General features: G+C 45.1%; 2 protein-coding genes across 2 annotated transcripts; both read right to left on the bottom strand.

The window, feature by feature from the left end:
• Nucleotides 1-4354: 4354 nt before the first annotated feature.
• On the bottom strand, nt 4355-5926 carry LOC124678072 (ribosomal protein S19, mitochondrial-like). Its single transcript, XM_047214007.1, has 4 exons — nt 5680-5926; nt 5201-5255; nt 4773-4840; nt 4355-4639 (listed from the first exon to the last, which is right to left on the bottom strand). Exons 1-4 carry the CDS (start codon nt 5688-5690, stop codon nt 4357-4359), a joined length of 417 nt encoding a protein of 138 aa, XP_047069963.1. The 5' UTR covers nt 5691-5926; the 3' UTR covers nt 4355-4356.
• Nucleotides 5927-9138: 3212 nt separating this feature from the next.
• Nucleotides 9139-11520, bottom strand: LOC124670699 (subtilisin-like protease 1). Its single transcript, XM_047207174.1, has one exon. It carries the CDS (start codon nt 11518-11520, stop codon nt 9139-9141), a length of 2382 nt encoding a protein of 793 aa, XP_047063130.1.
• Nucleotides 11521-19278: the final 7758 nt, after the last annotated feature.

Raw genomic sequence — 19278 nt, 5'->3', positions numbered from 1 at the left:
GCGCTCGGGTGGTGGAGTCCCGTGTAAGTCGCGGCGGATAGCATGGCCGTCCGGCCGGTGTGGCGCTCAGAGGAGACCCGTGGAGGTCGGAGGTCGCGGCAGAGAGCATGGCCGGCTGGCCGGCTCGGCGCTCGGAAGAGACTCCGTGGAGGTCGCGGCTGCCGCCCTTGGAGGAGCGCGAGAGCGAAAGTCAGGGCCGGCCAGCGCCGTGCTTGGAGGAGAACCTATGGAGGTAGCGGCCATCGCCAGCTATGGAGGAGCAGGGGGGCAGCCAGCGCGGTGGTCGGAGGAGAACCCTTGGAGGTCGCGGTCGTCGCCGGCCATGGAGGAGCGCATGGCGCGTCTACGGACAGATGGGCATGGGATCTCGCCGTCAGGACGGCTGCTCCAGGCGGTGCGCGAATCAGGCAGCTTCCTACGGGAGATGGGATCAGGGATCGGGGTCAGCGCGTCTGAAACTCTGGATAAATCGTAGAAGATCGGAACAAGATGGAGGACTGCGGGTTGATTTCTTGAATTGCGTCTCGAACTCTGGATAAATCACGTCCGATTAAAATTTAATAGTGGACGTGATTGGTGTATGTAATCTAATCTTTTCGAAAAATAATGATGTGATTTCTTTCCTTGATTGGTGGAGAATAGTGGACGTGATTGTTTCCTTGTGTATGCCGATCTAATTGGTAGCCAATAATTCTGAACTTTTTTTTCCATCCGGAGTAGCGTGAGTTTGATGGACTATTTTGAGAGCGATTTGATGAACAATTAACGGTTAAGATTGCTCCAATGTTTGATGTCAAAGTGGACACCATCCCCAACTCCAATTTAATAGTAAAGAATATAATCAAGATTTTATTGCTCAATTTTTTTTGTCAAAGTTTGTCTTCGTGTGTGCCTTATTCTTTAAAACGGAGCTAGTATAAAGTACTAGCAAGTTAGGTGTCGCAACCACTAATATAAAGTACTCGCAAGTTAGGCGCGGCGGCACACCGCACCCGTGGATCCATCTTTATGAACCAATTAATTAATTTAATATTTTCTTCATCCATTTCTCTATATTTCGGTATATATTGAAGAAACTAGATGATTCGGTGCGCCAGGCGCACATGCAAAAACAAGACATTACTTTAACCATAAGTTTTACATAGCTGATGTTTATTTAGTTGTCCAAGAATTTAGTAGGCCTTTGAAAAACAAGACATTACTTTAACCATAAGTTTTACATAGCTGATGTTTATTTAGTTGTCCAAGAATTTAGTAGGCCTTTGAAAAACAAGACATTATTTTAACCATAAGTTTTACATAGCTGATGTTTATTTAGTTGTCCAAGAATTTAGTAGGCCTTTGAGAAACTTAAGACTATACAAGCAATCTTTCTGCGCGAGTTATTGTTCCCCTTCCCCTCTCTCTAGCGTGAACAGTAGTTGAGAGCCCCCCACCACCGACCGGGCCAATCCGATGACCTCTCCACCGGATTAGCCGGCCGGACTTGGGATAGGAGAGGCGCCGAAGTAGATAGGTCTAGTTTAGGGTCTGTTTAGCTAGGTGTGTTGGCCATGTGCCAGTAGTGGGCTCTATGCCCGGTAGTTGGAGACGAGCGACAGATCTCAGCACCTAGATTTTGCTTGCTTTAGGGCTTCTCCTTGCCTTTCTACTGCTCCGATGGTTGGATTCGGTGGTAGAGAGGGAAATCACCGGATAAAAAATTGGTTGCGCGCCACTTTTTGACGCTCAGGTGTGGTGCTCCTCTGTTCTTGCTGGCTGGCCGAGGTGGCGAGGAGATAGATCGGAGCGGCGCCACCCACCCTGTGGCAGCGAAGCCTCCAACCGGCCGTGGTGGCGAGGAGAGGCGGAGATGCTCCTAGGTGACCTCTGCGTCCAGAAGTGGCTTATGCCCCCCCGATGGTGGGAGTGGTTCGTGTGGAGTAGTGGAGGCGACATGGCCTGGCCTCCCTTCCTCTTCATAGATGTCGAGGTGACGGCGGGTGGTAAGTCGTCCATGGCCTGCATCCCCTCCTCCTGTCCGGTGATCGACGAAGAGTAGGCTCGTACGAGTAATTGACTAACTGAGAAGAGGCCAAAAGAACTCCAGAGTACAAAATTAGTTTTACAGAGGAGAAAAACAACAACAAACTACTACCTCATGCCTAAGCCCGCACTTAGCATAGAACAACGACTGCCTTAGCAGGATGGCAAAAACAAAACGAGAACGAAAAATAAACCTACGGCAGAAGATCTCCGCTGTCCACTCGCTAAAGCCATTGTTTTCCTTCCTGCTTGATGTGGTCCAAGATTTGTTGATTTGTTCCATTGTCCTGTAACCTGTATTTTATTCTTGAAAACTCTTCCATTTCGTTCTCTCCGAATGCTGCACTTGTGTTCTACTCCTTGCAACAGATCTCTGGAACAGTTCCACCGTTTTTTCAGACTTTGGTTCATACTACTGTCAAGCATGTCTCTTCTGGCTACACTGCCAAATCCTCGAGCGCATGGGTGATTGGGGAAGTTTGGATGGTAACACATCAGATTTCAGCTACAAATCAACCACTATGAAACATACATAACTTACAAGTTACGTCTCCCAGTACAATGTTCACTCATAGAGCACAGGTGCAAAGACACTAGGCTAGGTATGGCATCAAACCCCAATAAGCCCCCCAAAAACAGCATATGGATCTCCCCCTGAGTTATGCTAACAGCACTAGCGAAGGGATAACTAGCATAGCAAGATAGTCCAGAAACATCGTTCTATTATTATTATCAGGTGCAAGATAGTCCAGAAAGGCAGTCCAGATTGTAAAAGTATTAAAATGATTCAGGTGCTTATGCTTCAACTAGGCCCTGGTCCCATCATCCTCGGGAAACCCGCCTGAAAAAAGTTATCAACGTAGTGAGAGTGAGATAGACATCTGAGAAAGTGACAAAAAGGAGGCCCAACCCTGCCGCCATGTAAGCCTAATAATCTTTGCAAACCATGCATAGTGAAAAGAACATTTAACAAGACAAGCTTATGTACTTATTTCACAAGCAATTGGCAACATTCTGGCTCATAATTAGATCTCAACTCACATTCTCACAGACATAAGACGTCATTGCGTGTATTGCATGCATGCTTCATAGGTGCGCTCTTGCTCAATGCATTTCAGAGGTAGGGTTACAGATTATGGTCAAAATCTACTAGATGCGTCAGTCTTTTCAACACCGATCACTCTACATATGCATAATGCACACGACATCTTTGCTATTAACACGGATATTGCGCATCAGTCACTTGCCTTGACCATGTGACAATGATTTGCCAGCAAAGATCGACTATGCTGTCAGGCACTAGAACCTGATAATTACAAGGTACAGGCCACTTAATACAATTATCAAACTCGTAAACAGAAGATATGCTCCCACACTTTGTGCTCTTATAATATTCTTCACAGTTTTGTACTCATCCGTTCACTAATATAAGATGTTTTAGTTTTTAGTAGATTCATCTACTTTGGTATGTATCTAGTCTACTTTTAATGTGTAGATTCACTTATTATGGTGTGCATCTAGTTCACTTTGAAGTGTCTAAAATATACTACTACCTCCGTTTCAAGGAATAAGGCGCACGCGTATTCCAAGACGAACTTTGACCATAAAAATTGAGCAACAAAATATTGATTATATTATATGTAATTAGTATCGTTAGATTCGTATTGAAAAGAACTTTTCAATGATACTAATTTCATACAAACAATGTTTATCTATTTGAAGTAGTTCTTGGTCAAACAAAAAACACGTAAAACGAGGACGCCTTATTCCTTGAAACGGAGGTAGTATATTTATAAACAGAGGGAGTATCACCTATCTACACACAATTACTATTATCATGAAAATAAAATGCAGTCATCTCCAGGGGTTAGCATTGTGCTACAAGATAAATGGACGAGAATATTGTTCAGCAAAACAGAGTAATGCATAGGAAGGGTGAAGTCAGATTTCCATGAATTTTGATCTACTAATACATTTTTTCCTCATAACAAAAGAATGGAAATTGCCCAAATGTACTGATATCTGAAATGTAACCCCACAAATATCTAGAAGAGTACTATAAGCAGGATGTGGGCAGCATGGGTTTTGTTTTTTTTCCCTGTGCTATATCATCTCCCACCAGTTAGCTGGTAGTTAAATACAAAAAAACGATTATTACGCACAAGCCCAAGTTGGTAGAAGAAGAATTTTTTTCTCTACATGCAACTAAAGTAAAATCAGGATACTACAAAAGCCGTTAAAAGTCAGGTAGACTTCATACAGTATCTGCTCATGTCTAAATTCATATCTCATTATATTAAAACCTTACCTTTCATATGCAAAGTGCTTATTTTACTTTTTGCCCTTTACTTGTTTGCCCTTTGCTATAGTTGTTCGATGGGGTCTCCGTCTCCGCGTAAAAGCAAACTCACCAAACTTATGGCCAACCTTCCCCTCATTAATCTTGCAACGAACATGAGTTTTCCCATTGTAAATGAGCACAGAAGAACCAACAAATTCCGGCAAAATTGAAGATCTACGAGACCAAATCTTCTTGCCATTCATTGCTCCTCCATTGTTCTTTATCCTAGACAGGAAAGCATCAACGAAAGCTCCCTTCCAGAGAGACCTTGAGCTGCACACAAGACACATACATACAATTCAATACTCAACAAGCATTCAAGCCATGCAAGAGGTAGACTGACATAGATGCAACAGCTAGCGTTGATGATTATCTGCATACGGAATAAGATTGTAACTACAGTTACCTGAAAGCACGAGTCACTGCTCCAAACCCCGGGATCAAAGGAGATGTGGGGTGCTGGGCCTTGGTAGCCTGCTCAGAACAACCAGTACAACATACAGAAAAAGATCAGATCAACACCAAAATGCGAACAATCAGCACTAGGGAAGACTAGCATTCCACAAAGAAGTAAGAGAGTAGGCATGGCACTGACTTAGCATTTCCATCTATACAGCTTGTCTCATTCTGCATTTAACCAAGTTAATTAAAAAAACGTTTTTCGATTACTGCAGCCAGAACCAATATAAATAATGCCATTCTTACACCAGGCTAGTGGTTTCTAATGTGTAAACATATCATCATTTCCGAACATATCATTGGCACAAAGACAAGAACTGCAATATGAAACGAGAAAAGAGAAAATTCAAGGTCACTATCTCGTTGTGGACTTGCCTGAACTGCGGTGGCTGTGCGAAGAATGGTCCTTGACCCCATAACCTCACTAAACCTGTGGAACAAACAACTATTAAGAATGCACACTACGACAAGCATGCTAATTGCTAAGATATATTGATCGTCCCAAAGCCTCACAAGAAAACTCCTCACAAAACCTAACATTGCTTCTAAACCTTAACTCCTAATCAGAAATGGATGAAACCGGCTTAACAGAAGTCTGTCTTAACCTTATTCCCCCGTGCAGCAGCTGTGTTCTAGCCATCAATCGCAAAGCGTAAATCCGAATTAGATAATATCAGTGTCGTTGGAAAAAGCTTACGAGGGGACCCACAACTTGAAATCATATGCCGCTTGATCCCGGATATCCAGCTAAACTCACGGGTTCTGATCTCAATCCCTAGCCCAATACTGGACACGCAATTTCTCAAATCCATACATCACTACTAGGTTCTAGGGACTAATCAGAGGGAGCCTACCTCCGCAGCATCTTGGAATTGATGATGACGAACTCGACAGGTGCGGAGTTGGAAGCCGACGGAGAGGAGGAGTTGGAGGTCGACGGCGAGGTGGACTTGCTCGGGGTGGTCGGGTTGAGGACGATGCGGACGTCGTCGACTCGAAGCTGGAGGCCGTCGGGCGGGGCTGGAGGTCGTCGGACGAAGCTGGCGGCGGGGTGAGCGGAGAGGCGGAGTGTGATGTGGATCCGGGCGGCGGCTTGACGGACTGCGGGAATGGGGGCGGCGGAGGAGGCCGCGTCGGGAGTGACGGCGGCGTGGTTCGGGGCGAGGCAGGACGCAGGTGGGCCCAGGGAGAGGCACGCGTCGGCGATCGTAATTCCGGCCAATCCTGTACACCGGCCGGGTCGGCCCTGATCGGGTATTGGGCCTGGCCCATTTACATTTTTCTAAAATGTTCAAGTCTAAAAAAATGTTCAAATTTTAAAAATGTTTAAATTGGAAAAGTGTTTAAATTTAAAAATTGTTCGTTTTCGAAAAAACATCATATTCGAAAAATGTTCAAATTTCAGAAAGAAATAAAAAATCTAAAAAATATTCATATTCGAAAAATGTTCAAAATTTGAAAATATTTAGATTTCAGGGAAAAATAAATTTTTAAAATTTCGGATTTTAAAAAATCAAACCTAAAAAGAATCAGCTTTTGGAAACGTAAAAAGAAAAATAGAATAGAAAAAATGAAAAAGCAAAAAAATAAATAAAATAAAAGGTGAGGGAATGTTGGGCCAACCCAACAACCCGCCGGGGGGTGTGGCGCCTGGTCTGTGCCGACCAGGTCGGCATACAACACCCCCCCCCCCTGTAATTTTGCCCCTATGCTCCTCGTCGCTTGCACTAGGCTGCACGGTAGACTGGGATTAAGCGGCCTTCTTATCTCGGGTATATGTCTAGGGTCCGACCCTCTTGAATTCGAGCGGGCCTTTCTTTTGAAAGAAGGTGTGTTATTTATTGATCGTAGAAACACAGTGGATATAAATTGTCTCTATAACATTCCGATGCACACCACGCCACACCGACGTACAGATAAGCTCCAAAGACCGGGCCAAATGATTTGCATCATTAACATAAGAAATTGAACACTGATTAAAACTAGCAACCAAAACTCTAACATGTTGGAACGTTGGACGACGGAGAGACAATCTTAAGCAAGAATGAGGTTGTTCATGCCATCCTCGCTGGTTCAAGAGAGAGCGAACCTGATTGCAATAGCTTTGCTAGCTCTGGATTCACAACTAGCTAAAAACTGTTAAAAAAAGTCTCGTGGTGATCACGAGCAACAAAACCAACACACATGCTTTGGGATGGAGAAAAGAGATCCACATCGACATTCAAACAGAACAAACCACACGCTGGTTTGGATCCTATTGATGAAAGATGCGTCAATATGAAATCAATGAAATCAACAGAGGCTTGATCCGTGCGGCAACACCGGCAGTGGAATCCTGCACCCTTCTTCTTATATCTTATTTCGAGTATCCCACAATGTGCTAGAAAGAAACATCCAATTTCATAGGCTGGACACCATTGCACTTGGACATGAGCCAGGTTTTAGATGAAGTAGAGAACTTATGGTTCAAATGAATATCAAAATCCTTCTTCACATCAACCCTCACCTTCCTCGCAAAAGAGCATAAAAGTGGCATGCTCCTCTGCAGAACAATGAACACATAATGGGTAAGATAGGATTTGACGTTGCATAAATTGTTGGCCTATTGAGAGGCAGTTGTGTGCAAATCTCCAGAGGGTAATGCACATCTTTCAGGGGCCTTGATCGCCCAAAGCTCCTCCAAAAACTTCATATCAGCTTGAGTGTCTAATGACATACTGCAACCACGAACATTGCGTACGTCAAGACATGCAAGATGGTCCATTCATTGCACTAGAAAATAGGGAATTATATGGCATCCCCGGTGGCCCGCATGATCGAAAAATATATAAAAAAAACACTAAAATGTGTTTATACTATTGAAAGTACATAGAAATTTGCGATGTGTGCTCGGAGTTTGCTTGTACTTAATCTTGGGGTGAAAATTTGTTTTTTTTGTAAAGGACAATTTGTTGATATCAATAATATATCGAGTACCCCATACCTTTGCGGCACCAGCTCAATATCAAAACCAAGTCAAGACATGCAAGATGCACACAACTAAATTATAAAAATATCATCCAAGTGTCAAGCTAAAGCGACATCGAACACCACTCGAGTCAACACACGAGATGCGAGAAAGTTCATTCACAAGCAACATCTTTAAGAAGGGAACTAAAACGTATGGCATTGTTGGCCCCGATCAGCATTTCACCTTGGAGATCAAATCTGATCAATTTTCATGCAGATGTCTTCAACAATGTTATGATGAATAAGCACTGCAATTTCCTAGTAGTACAACCAAAACTTTAGACGGAGGGGTTATGACCCAGAACTTATGTTCTAGCCTTTAGTGGTTGGACGCAGTAGCGGAGCCAGGATTCGACCGAGCCTCGGGCCAAAAAAATGTTTTGCTTCTATATACAGGAAAACGTCATCAACTATGCATGCCAAAGCATTAAACAATGACTCAATGCACATTTTATGACTTGGACGCACAAAATGGTTGAAACTTTTGCTCCATTGTGCAAAAATATATGCAAAATGAGCAAAATCCAACAACCATACCGAAGATGTTGGGGCCACTAGAGCCAACGCAGCGCGGTAGCACAACAGTAGGATGGTTGGATCGATCATTTTTTCCCTTTGAGTACCATAGGTGGATTAATCGATTACCCTTCGTCCATGTGGCCTGTGGGTCGCTCTCTTCTCTATGGTTTAGGGTATTGGTTCGATTGTTTAAAGCCCTGCAGCTGTTGAGAAATGTTCAAAGAGATAGCTGTATAATATACAGCCTGAGCTAAATTGAATAACGAATAAGATAGTGCTAGAATCTTTTCCAGGCCCCTCATGCCATGACCTTGGTTGCCCTGGGCGGGGCTTCGTCCCTGGTTGGACGGGCAACCATGGTGCCGACGTATTGTTTTCTTTGAAGACATTGCTATCGATTAACCTTTCTCGAGGTTCACGTAGTTCTAAGAATGGTGGTTGGTGTTACTGCATTTCACTGCGTGTTGTCTACCGTTTCATTACGACTTTTTTTGGATCATGTTTCTATTTAATTTCTTTATTGATTTTTTTTCAACGAATACTTTAACTTAGCCGAAAATTTTCATTGGAATTGAGTGCTAAGTGATCCATAAATACATCTTCTACCAAAAGAAAGAAGATTGCATTGGGGGACTCAGACCCACATCGATCTTGTCCCTCAAGTAAAAAAGAAAAAGTTGTTCGTATCACACACCCTTATCAACACAAACAAGGAAAAAAGAAATGCTCTCTCACATCAAACGCTAAGGCATAATGTCCATCTAATCAAGAGCTAGTAATTAAGGTTAGGCTGAAGGCGCTGGAGCCTCCGCCGTGCCCTCCTCCCCGGTGCCTGGCAAGATTAGGATCGGGCTGCGCACGATGTGCTTGCTGGACACCCACTTCAGCTGCCCTTCAATCGCGCCGTCCGGCACAGACGACGCCTTGACGGTGACGGTGTAGTTCAAGACCTCCTCCAGCTCCTTGAACGTCAGCTCTGGCGGCAGCACCTCCACCGTCACCGATTTCGGCACTTCAACCTCCACGGTGTACGTTGAGCTCGCCACGCCGACGTTGGTCACCGCTCGGCTCGCGTTCACGATGGTGTCCGCGTTGTCGACGATGACCGTGATTGACGGGTAGTTGAGGTCCTTCTCTTGGAGTTTTGTTAGCTTTTCGCAGTTCACCGGCGGCTCCGGGTGGATGATCGAGTTCACCTGCTGGTCCGTGTAGTTGAGCCCGCACAGGTACGGGATGTAGTCCGACGCCGACAGGTTGTACACGAGCCCCGGGTCCATGGCTTTCTTCGGGTTCACGTGCCCGGCGCCCGTGGCAAAGTACGTCGCCTGGGTGCCGTCCACGTCGGCGATAGGTTTCTTGGTGTTGTCGTTGGTTTCAGTGGTCGTCATCAGCGCAGACTTGATGGCCGCCGACGACCATGTTGGGTGCGCGTTCTTCAACAGCGCGGCGACCCCGGCGAGGTGCGGGCACGACATGGAGGTGCCAGATTTGATGTCGAACTTGGGCATCTCTGCCTTGGGCTCTAACACCATGTCTGCGACGCCTGGGACACCCGCGAGCACGTTCACTCCAGGGCCGATGATGTCGGGTTTCAGTATTCCCCGGCTCTTCACGTTCGGCCCCCGCGACGAGAACGGCGCCATCATGGGCGACCGTGGGGTGTCGAATAACGTTCCTTTGAAGATTAAGTTGGCTGTGGGGCTACGCTCGCTCTGGAGGTAGGACTTGATCTTCTGCCCGACAGCGTAGGGGACTTGCACCGTCGGCAGGACGTGCGGCCTCGGGACGATCACGGGACCGAACACCTCAGGGGCGACGACGATCATGCCAAAAGCGCCTGCTCGGAGCACCGTCTTGGCCTTGGCGGTGCTCATGCCACCGCCTGCCTCGCAAATGATGATCTTCCCGGTGATGTTCTGTGCCGTCAACACGCTCTCGCTTGTGCACTGGCCGTCGCCCACGTCGCGCACCAACGGCCGCATCTCTTTACCGTAGTCCTTGGGCTCGCTGAGCGACTCGCCGTCGAGTTCAAGGTCGCTGCCGAGCATCACGGTGGCCGCAAACCTCCTGTCGGTGGTGCTTGCTCCCACGGTGAGAAGCCATGGTGCCCCGTTGGAGAGGGTTGCCGGGTTAGGGCCAATGTTGCCAGCGGCCGTGCTGACGAACACGCCGTTCAGGGCAGCGGTGTACCCTCCGAGCGACACGGGGTCCTCCGAGAAGTCAGCGCCCGGGTTCCCACCAAGCGAAAGAGAGAGCACGTCGACGCCGTCCTCGATGGCCTCGTCGACCGCCGCCAGTATGTCATCCCGATCGCACCCCTTCTGCTCGAAGCACACCTGGTAGAAGGCGATATGCGCACGGGGCGCCATGCCGGCTGCCGTGCCCACCGCGTTGCCTGAGATATTCGCGCCGGGCACAAACGCGCCGGCCGCCGTGCTGGACGTGTGCGTCCCGTGCTGGCCCTCGTTGATCGGAAGCACCGGATCGTCGAGGCCCTTCCACTTCCATTTGGCCGACTCGAAGAAGGACCGCGCGCCGATGAGCTTGTTGTTGCACACCGTATTGTTGAAATCGCACCGCCCATTCCACTTCTCCGGCGGTGGCTTCATCCCCGCCGCATCGAACGAGGGGTGCCCAGCGTAGATGCCGTCGTCGAGGACACCGATGATGATGCCCTCGCCCATGTTGCTGGTGTTCCACACGCCGGCCCCATCGCGGCCCTCGCCCATGAGCCCCAGCATCTTGGGCGTGTGCGTGGTCATGAGCTGGTACGTCTTCTCAGGGTACGCCTTGGCGAACCAATCTTTCTTGGACATCTCCTCCAGCTCCTCCGTCGTCAACCGGGCGGAGAAGCCATTGACGACGTTGCGGTAGGAGTAGATGAGCCGGGTCACGGAGGACGGGTCGTTCTCCAGCGCCTCCTTGGCCATGTCGCACACCTCGGCCAGGAGCGACGCGTGCCAGCTCGACACGTTCTTGTACACGTTCGTGTCGTACTCGTACGGCCTGCGCACGATGATGAGGAAGTTCTTGTGCACGCCGGTGTCAGGCCCGCCATGGTGATGACTCGCCGCCGGGGTGGGGGCTACGCACAGGAAGAGGAGGGCGGAGGCAACGAGATGGACAAGACGCGGCGGCGAGCATCGCCCATGGCTTCGATTATCCATTTGGTATGTAAGAAGAAAGAATGATCAGAGGAGGGAGCCACGCGAGGTAACGTTACATATGGGGAGCTTGCTCCTGTCATCTAAAGATGGAACGTAGCCTTCTGTGGTCAGACGGTGAGATGGCTTAATAAGGGTAGGCAAGGTATGCAAGATATAGGGAGGCTTAGCGCTGACCAGAAGTTCAATTAGACTTCTGCATTCGTTTGGAGGCTTCCTTGCAGAGGAAATAAAGGAGACGAAATAAAGGTGAACTAGGGGATCAAATGGTCTCAAATCAACATGCATACCTAGGTTCCGTGATGGAAGAAGGGCAATTACGACAAGGATTTCGTACCTCTAGTAGCATCTAGCCCCATGTTTAATAGAGGACAATAACCTAGACATGCAACGTAGAACAATCGACCCACCTAAGTCATATCCTAAGTCATCGAGTCTAGAAAGATCAAAATTTGAAATCGTGTGCCCTTCAAAGTGTATGCATTTTTTTACGGTAAAAACAGTAGGAGAAGTTCCTACTGCGTCATTTTTCATTTATATGAAATAAAAATATGTACAAACAAAGTCCAACAGTCCATTTACAAGAGATCAAGCCAGTCTTGCATGCCTTCTTTTAAGCTAGGTTTCATTCTATGCCTAATCAACATATATGGCATACTTTCTGTGGTATTTTCGTCACAAAGCACACAATGCATATCTCCAACATAATTTTTTTTCCTTACCACGAGATCCTTAGTATTTAGTCTATCCTTGATAAGAAGCCAGAAGAAGAATTTTTTGCTTGGGGAGACAAGCAAATTTCCAAATCCACTTGAAAGGATCCGGGGCCGGGGGGGGGAGGTGATGAGTTCCAGATAAACCTTTCTTGTAGAATATTTTGTAGAGTTTCCATCGAGGCTCCATTTATCATGTTGCATATAATGTGTATTCGTAAAGTTCTGGAGAATTTGTTCAAGCTGGTTGCATTGCTCAGAAGCTATCATAGATAAGGGAAGATTAAACATCTCATGAATATCCACTTGCTGCATATGGGCTGCCCTATCCAAAGGCATTTTCCTCTGTTTGGCAAAAGAGAATAGGTGTGGGAATTTGTGTATAAGCTTTTCCTCTTGCCATTTATCTTGCCACATCATGATACTACTGCCATTTCCAGGAATATTGGTAGATAGCTGTTTCATCTAATAAAGCCACACATTCGCGCCACCAAAATGATCCTCTGTAATTATCCTTGCAGGGGAGTTTACCATCCGAATAGTATGCCTGCCAGATGAGTTTAACCCAGGGAATATCTTGCTTGTTAATTTTTTTCAAGAGATTCTTCATAAGCCAAGCTTTATTCTGCATTCTAAGATTCATGACACCAAGTCCACCAGAACTTTTTGGTAAGCAAACAGAATCCCAACTGGCTAGACATTTGCCTTTCTTATGCATATCATTCCCATGCCATAGAAATTTTTTACATGATTTTTCCACATGATCAATGTGTGTATAGTGAACTCTGAGGCCACACATGAGATGGTTAGGCATAGCAGCAATGGCTGACCCGATAGTGACTAATCTGGCACTGTAAGAAAACATATTAGCTGAAAAAGATCTTTTATCCACCTTGCAAATCATTGGCATGAGATCATTAACATGTGCTCTAGTAGTACCCGTAGGTAAGCCTAGATATGTAAAAGGCAGACTTTCACATTTACATCCAAATATATTTTCTAGCTCTTGACATCTATAAGCACTTTTTTCTGGGCGTTTTTCACTGTGCATTTTTCTGTCTTTTCCCCCAACGGTTATTTTGCCCCCTTTGCTATAAATAGCCCTTCTTCCACCTTGAGCAACAACTTCTTCCCCTTTCTCTCACCTCCATTGTTGCATTTGAAGAAGTTGCTCTCTCCCTTGATTCCTCCAACCGTTCTTGCTCATATTTGAGGATTTGAGAGAGGAGATCTAGATCTACACTTCCACCAAACCGTTTCTTCTCTAAGTGAGGGAATCTCTTGGGATCTAGATCTTGGAGTCTTTGGTTGACTTTCCCCCTTGTTCTTCCTCTCCAATCTCATCCTAGCATTCGTTGCTTTGGTGGGATTTGAGTGTGAAGGACTTGAACACCTCCGGTGTTCTTGCTTTGCATCATTGCATAGTGTTGAGATCTCCACCACGATTTGTTCGAGTGAGAGACCGTGAGCTTGTTACTCTTGGAGGGTGACCTCCTAGTTGGCTTGGTTGGTGTCCCGGTGATCTCTTCGTGGAAGATTGTGAAGGGGCCCGGGCTTCTCCTTCGTGGAGCTTGTGAAGTGGTTGTGGAGCTTACCATCTCCGGAGCGGAGGAAAAGCTAACCATAAAGAAAGGGCCATTATCCTTCGTGGGTGTGGTTCGGAGAATAGGCTGAGCCTTCGTGGCGCGGGGAATCCTTCGTGGGACCTCCACTCCTCCAAACGTGACGTACCTTGTTGCAAAGCAAGGGAACACGGGAATACATCCTCGTCTCCGCGTGTCTCGGTTATTTCTATACCCGAGCTCTCTTTCCTTGTGATAGCCATCGTGCTTGAAGTATATATATCTTGCTATCACTTGTGCTACATATATCTTGTGCCTATCTTGCTTAGCTCTAGTTGCTATTGTTACACTTAGTTGAGCATAGCATATTTAGGGATTGTGCTTGTAAACTAAACGATAGTTTAATTCCACATTCTTACAAGACAAATCCGCAAGAGTTTGTAATTGCCTATTCACCCCCCCCCCCTCTAGGCGACATCTCGATCTTTCAATTGGTATCAGAGCATGGTCTCTCCTTGTTTAAGGCTTCACCGCCTTGAGAGTAAAGATGTCGGCTAGTAATTTAGTGCACAATGACACAATTATCTTTGTTGGCACAAATTATCTTTTGTGGCGAAATTGCTTGCTTTGCAAACTTTGGACCTTGTGTCCAAACATTGAGCAATTTCTAGATGTAGGTTTTTCTCCTCTGACGGACCCTCAAAATCTATCTTTAGAGGATGAGAAAAACTTACATCTTGAAGCTCAAGTATCTAATGAGCTTGTATTCTCTTTGAGACCAGATTTTCATAGGTTCTTGATATATATAAAGCGAAAATCGTCTCATGAGATGTGGATCAAGCTTAAGGAAATGTTTGGTGGATCCACTTCTCATTTGGTTGGTGGTGACTCCGAAGAGCTCTCTTCCCCTTCACATCATGAAGAGCTCCAAGTTGCTTCCACCTCCGGCCGTGATGAGTTCTCATCTTATTCCACTTCACCAACGTGTAGCAAGACACGAGTTAATGATATGGTGAGTGGTGAGGAGAATTGCAATGTTGATATTGTGCTCAATAGTGATGATTCTTCATCTCTATCCCATTGCAATGCTTCCTCTTTGGACTTAAACACATCTAGCATTGAAAATAATCTACATGCTTGTGTTGATAGTCCTCGCATATCATGTGAAAATTGCTCACATAAATCCCATGATGATATGCTTGCCTTGTCTTGCTCCCATAATCAAAATGCTTCTATCTCCTCTAGTTGTTTGACTAACAATGTAGAGGAAACCAAACACTCTATGGATCAAGACATGTTTTCAAATGAGGATTCAAGAATTTCTTCATCTTCATCCTCCGGTATGCACATGTGCCTTATGGCAAATGGATCAAAGGTATCTCCTACTTTGACTCCTAACACTTCCTCTAATGATGAGAGTGATGATGATGATAATCATGAAGAATATAATATCTTGGTGCATAATATGGCAATGGTATATGCTTCTCTTCATGGTAATAAAGAAGCTCGTGCTAATCTCGAACACTCTATGGATACCTTGAGTAAATATAGGGAAACCATAGTGGAGTTGGAGTCCCATGTTGAAAATGGGGAAATGAGATTCACTCTCCTCAAGCATGAGCTAAAAGATGAGAAGCATACTAATTTTATGCTTACACAAAAAATTGAATCCTATATGCATGAAAATGAGAAAAATGTTGTTGATGCTTGTGCTACTAACTCTACTTCTTGTGGAGCATCTATCTTAAAGGAGAATGTTGAGTTAAGGGCTCAACTTGAGTTGCTAACTAGCAATTATAGGGAATTGGAAGAAAGTCATAAAAAGCTCTCGGGCTCTCATGATGACCTTCTAATTTCCTATGATGGGCTAAAGTTAGATCATGAGGCTAGAATCACTAAGGTAACATCTTGTGAGCCTCATGTGGACATTAGCACAATCTCTACTACAAATGCTATATTGCCATGTGCTAGTCCTTGTAATCCATCTAGTCAAACTAGTGATACACCTTGTGTTGGATTACTTGCTTTGCCTTGTTGCTCTAACAATGAAGCTTCTACTTCCTCTAGTACTTGTATTTCTACTAACCATGTAGAGGAAATCAAAGAGCTCGAGGCCCAAGTCCTTTCTTTAAAGAAAGACTTGGAAAAGCGTCATGAAGGGAAATCCGCACTTGACAAGATGCTAAGTGTGCAACAATCCCCCAATGACAAGAGTGGACTTGGATTCAACTCCAATAACAAGAACAAGTCCAAGATCAAGAGCAACAAGAAGAAGGGCCAAGACAAAGTCAAGGATCCGGCCAAGTTGGTTTGCTTCAAGTGCAAGGTTGAAGGGCATCATGTTAGATCATGCCCATTGAAGAAGAAGAAGCACTTGAGTGAGAAACAACAAGGGAAACGGCCACAAGGTCAAGGTCAAGCTCATGCTCGACCTCAAGTTGAAGATAGGCCACTTCCCGAGAAGAATCAAGACGTTGTTCCCCAAGAGAAGAAATCAATAAAGAAGAGAAAGGGGAACACTTGCTACTTATGCCGTGTGAAGGGGCACTTTGCTTCTTCATGTTTAAGTGGTACCTTATCTAACCATATAATTGTTGATGATGATTATTCTCTAGGAAAGGATAAGGATGGCAATGTGTTTGCCAAGTTTGTTGGAACTCAAAGTGGTCTCAAGAAAAGGACCATTTGGGTTTCCAAGCCTATTGTGACTAACCTCTTAGGACCCAACTTGGTTGGGGACCAACAAGCTCAAACGTGATCAATAGGTGCATATGGAGGTCATTGGAGACTTGGCTAATTCATGAAGAATTAAGGGATCTTCATATACTATATTTTAACCAAGCCAAGTCGTATGGATCATCATCTATATCTTATATCCAATGTTCCTCCTTGCGATAACTTATACTTCAACTCTTCATATTCATTGTAAGTTACTTGCCCCTTTGCATGTTTGGTTTTGTATCAAATATGTGTTTGTATGTGTTGAGTCTTACTTGCCTATCTTGTGTATTCAAGTATGTTTGTTTGACTCATCATATACTTGTGTGTTGTTTTGAGCCTAATGCATCTTGATGTTATCTTATTTGGCTCTCTTTGAGTGATTAATGGAACATCCCATTTTGGGGGAGTAATATGCATTGTGCATCTCTCTTTCTCTAAAATATGTGTACATGGGTATCACCACTTAGTATTAATATCGCAAGATTATCTAGTCACTATGTGGTGTGTCATACTCATGAGAAATTCAAATTCTAAATGTCCATTAATCATCTCTAGTTGAATTTTAGTTGCCTCTTGCTTAGAAGAAATGTTTTATCACATTATGGGGAAGTAATATGTTTTGTACATATCACAAGCCTAGAAAATGTGAACATATGAGGTTATGCCACTTAGAGTTGATGCTCTTAATTATCTTGTTTCTAGGTGGCATGTTTGCTCAAACAAGCTCTATTTCTATTGAAAAACTTTTATTGGCTCATCTTATGAATTCTTGTTTAAGTAAGAAATTCTTGGTACGGTTTTTCCTCAAATACATATCTCTATATCTTATTTGGGACACCGTTTGCTTCATGTTATTCTAATCATTGCCGTGCGTGATTGTTTGACTAGTTGAAGCTATCAAGAATCTTCATCCGCGCATAGTGCTTAGTTCTATATACTTATCCTATGCCTTTTATTGTGAAGTTGATCCTTACTATCATTGTCAATTCACCACCGGAAATTATCTCCAATATACTCATTGTCTTTGACAATCGATAACCTTGTATGTGGTTGAATCCATGGATCATCTTCGCCTTGGATTGCTTCTTATCTACTTATTTTATTTCCAAGAAATCTTTGTTGCTCCCACGTGTCTTCTTTGTTCCTTTGAAAAATCTTTTGACAAATTCTCTTGATTCATATCAAGTGTTTGTTTTGGAAGACAAACATTTTCCTTGCGGTACATTGTGCCATTGTGAAAAGTGTAGAGGGTTTGGTTTACTTGTTCGAACCTTGCTCTTTTGGGAGTTTGCTACATCATTCCTTCTTACATGTCTTATTTACTTGAATGAGATAAATCTTTGTGCATGTTTGCTTTATCTCATCCTTTATGCTCAAAGTTTTTTTTCTTCTTAGTTCATTTGTTGAACTCTGTTGAACAAATCTTTTGTGATTTGCTTCCTTGATATAATTTGGACAACAAATTTGTTTGGTCACACCTTTATGCCTTTTTGAATTCATTTGGTGTTTTGTCCAAAGTGTATCTTTCTTGGATCTTTAAAGTCTTTATGCATGCTTATATGTAATTTGTTTACATTTGTAGCGTGCTTGCCTTCTTTGATCCATTATATAGGGTATACTCCATCAAATCCTAAACGGCTAAGATGTGCATGAAATTCAAATTTCATCTATAAATATGCACATATTTATATGGCGTGTGTCCTATGTATTGTGGTTATTCTAACCATTGTGGACCCAATAAGTTTGGGGACCAAGATGTACTTGAATAATGTCTTAGGTACATTGGAGATGCAATGGAGGCTTGTCTCATCTATAAGGAGGTGTTGTCACCATATGGTAATTGGAGTCAAGCTAGGATGATCGATGAACTATTATCTACTACATCAAGCCATTGCTATCTCGGTAACAAGTATCTTATTCATGCATTCTCATATAGCATCCAACCTCTTGTAGGTTGTATCTTGGCATGAAATTATTTATTTCGAAAACATTGCGGTTCTTGAAAAACCCTTTTAAAATAAAACCTCTTATTGAACATTTGAGTAATTTGAGAAGATGCATATGATAGGTTTTATATATATATATATATATATATATATATATATATATATATATATATATATATAGAGCCCAACTATTCTCGAACCCCCCTTAAGAGGGGTTCTAGAATAGCTATTCTCGAACCCCCTAATCCCGCTTTACTTTCTTATCTCGAACACGCCCCATCTGAACGCCCGAGGCAAAGAAAAAAACTGCCCCCCAACCACCCCGACCCTCCTCTCGTCTCCTACCTCGAGCTCGTATCCGCTCCCCACCCCTCGCCGGCGGGCCACTTCCCCTGCTCCTCCCCGGCTACCTGCACCGCCCGACGCCGCCCCCCACCTGTCGAACGCACGGCCTGCGCCGCCCCCACCATCTACCGCGCGCACGGCCTCCGCCGCCCCCAACCCCTGCTGCGCGCCCATCCACCGCCACCCCCTGCCGCGCACACGGTCGCCGCCGCCCCCAACCACATGCGCGCGCCCATCCGCCGCCACACCCTTCCGTGCGCACGGCCGCCGCCGTCCCCAACCACCTGCCGCGCGCCCATCCGCCGCCACCCCCTGCCGTGCGCACGGCCGCCGCCGCCCCCAACCACCTGCCTCGCGCCCATCCGCCGCCGCCGCCGCCCCACCACCTGACGCGCGCACGGCCGGATCCGCCACTTTCTTCCGCTGTTGCGCGATTGGCTGGCACAGGGGACGCCCGGCCCCCCTGCCCTGCAT

Source organism: Lolium rigidum, chromosome 7, assembly GCF_022539505.1.
Source record: "Lolium rigidum isolate FL_2022 chromosome 7, APGP_CSIRO_Lrig_0.1, whole genome shotgun sequence".
Classification (NCBI taxonomy): Eukaryota; Viridiplantae; Streptophyta; class Magnoliopsida; order Poales; family Poaceae; genus Lolium; species Lolium rigidum.
Note: the sequence above shows the minus strand (reverse complement) of the source record. Positions and strands in the feature narration are given on the sequence as shown.

Excerpts from the sequence above, each read along its gene's own strand:
- LOC124678072 (XM_047214007.1), bottom strand. Across the intron at positions 4,841-5,200 it reads GCACAGCCACCGCAGTTCAG|GCTACCAAGGCCCAGCACCC; the intron begins GCAAGTCCACAA and ends TGTTCTGAGCAG. Across the intron at positions 4,640-4,772 it reads GCAGTGACTCGTGCTTTCAG|CTCAAGGTCTCTCTGGAAGG; the intron begins GTAACTGTAGTT and ends TCTTGTGTGCAG.
- LOC124670699 (XM_047207174.1), bottom strand. The coding sequence starts at position 11,520 with ATGGATAATCGAAGCCATGGGCGATGCTCGCCGCCGCGTCTTGTCCAT.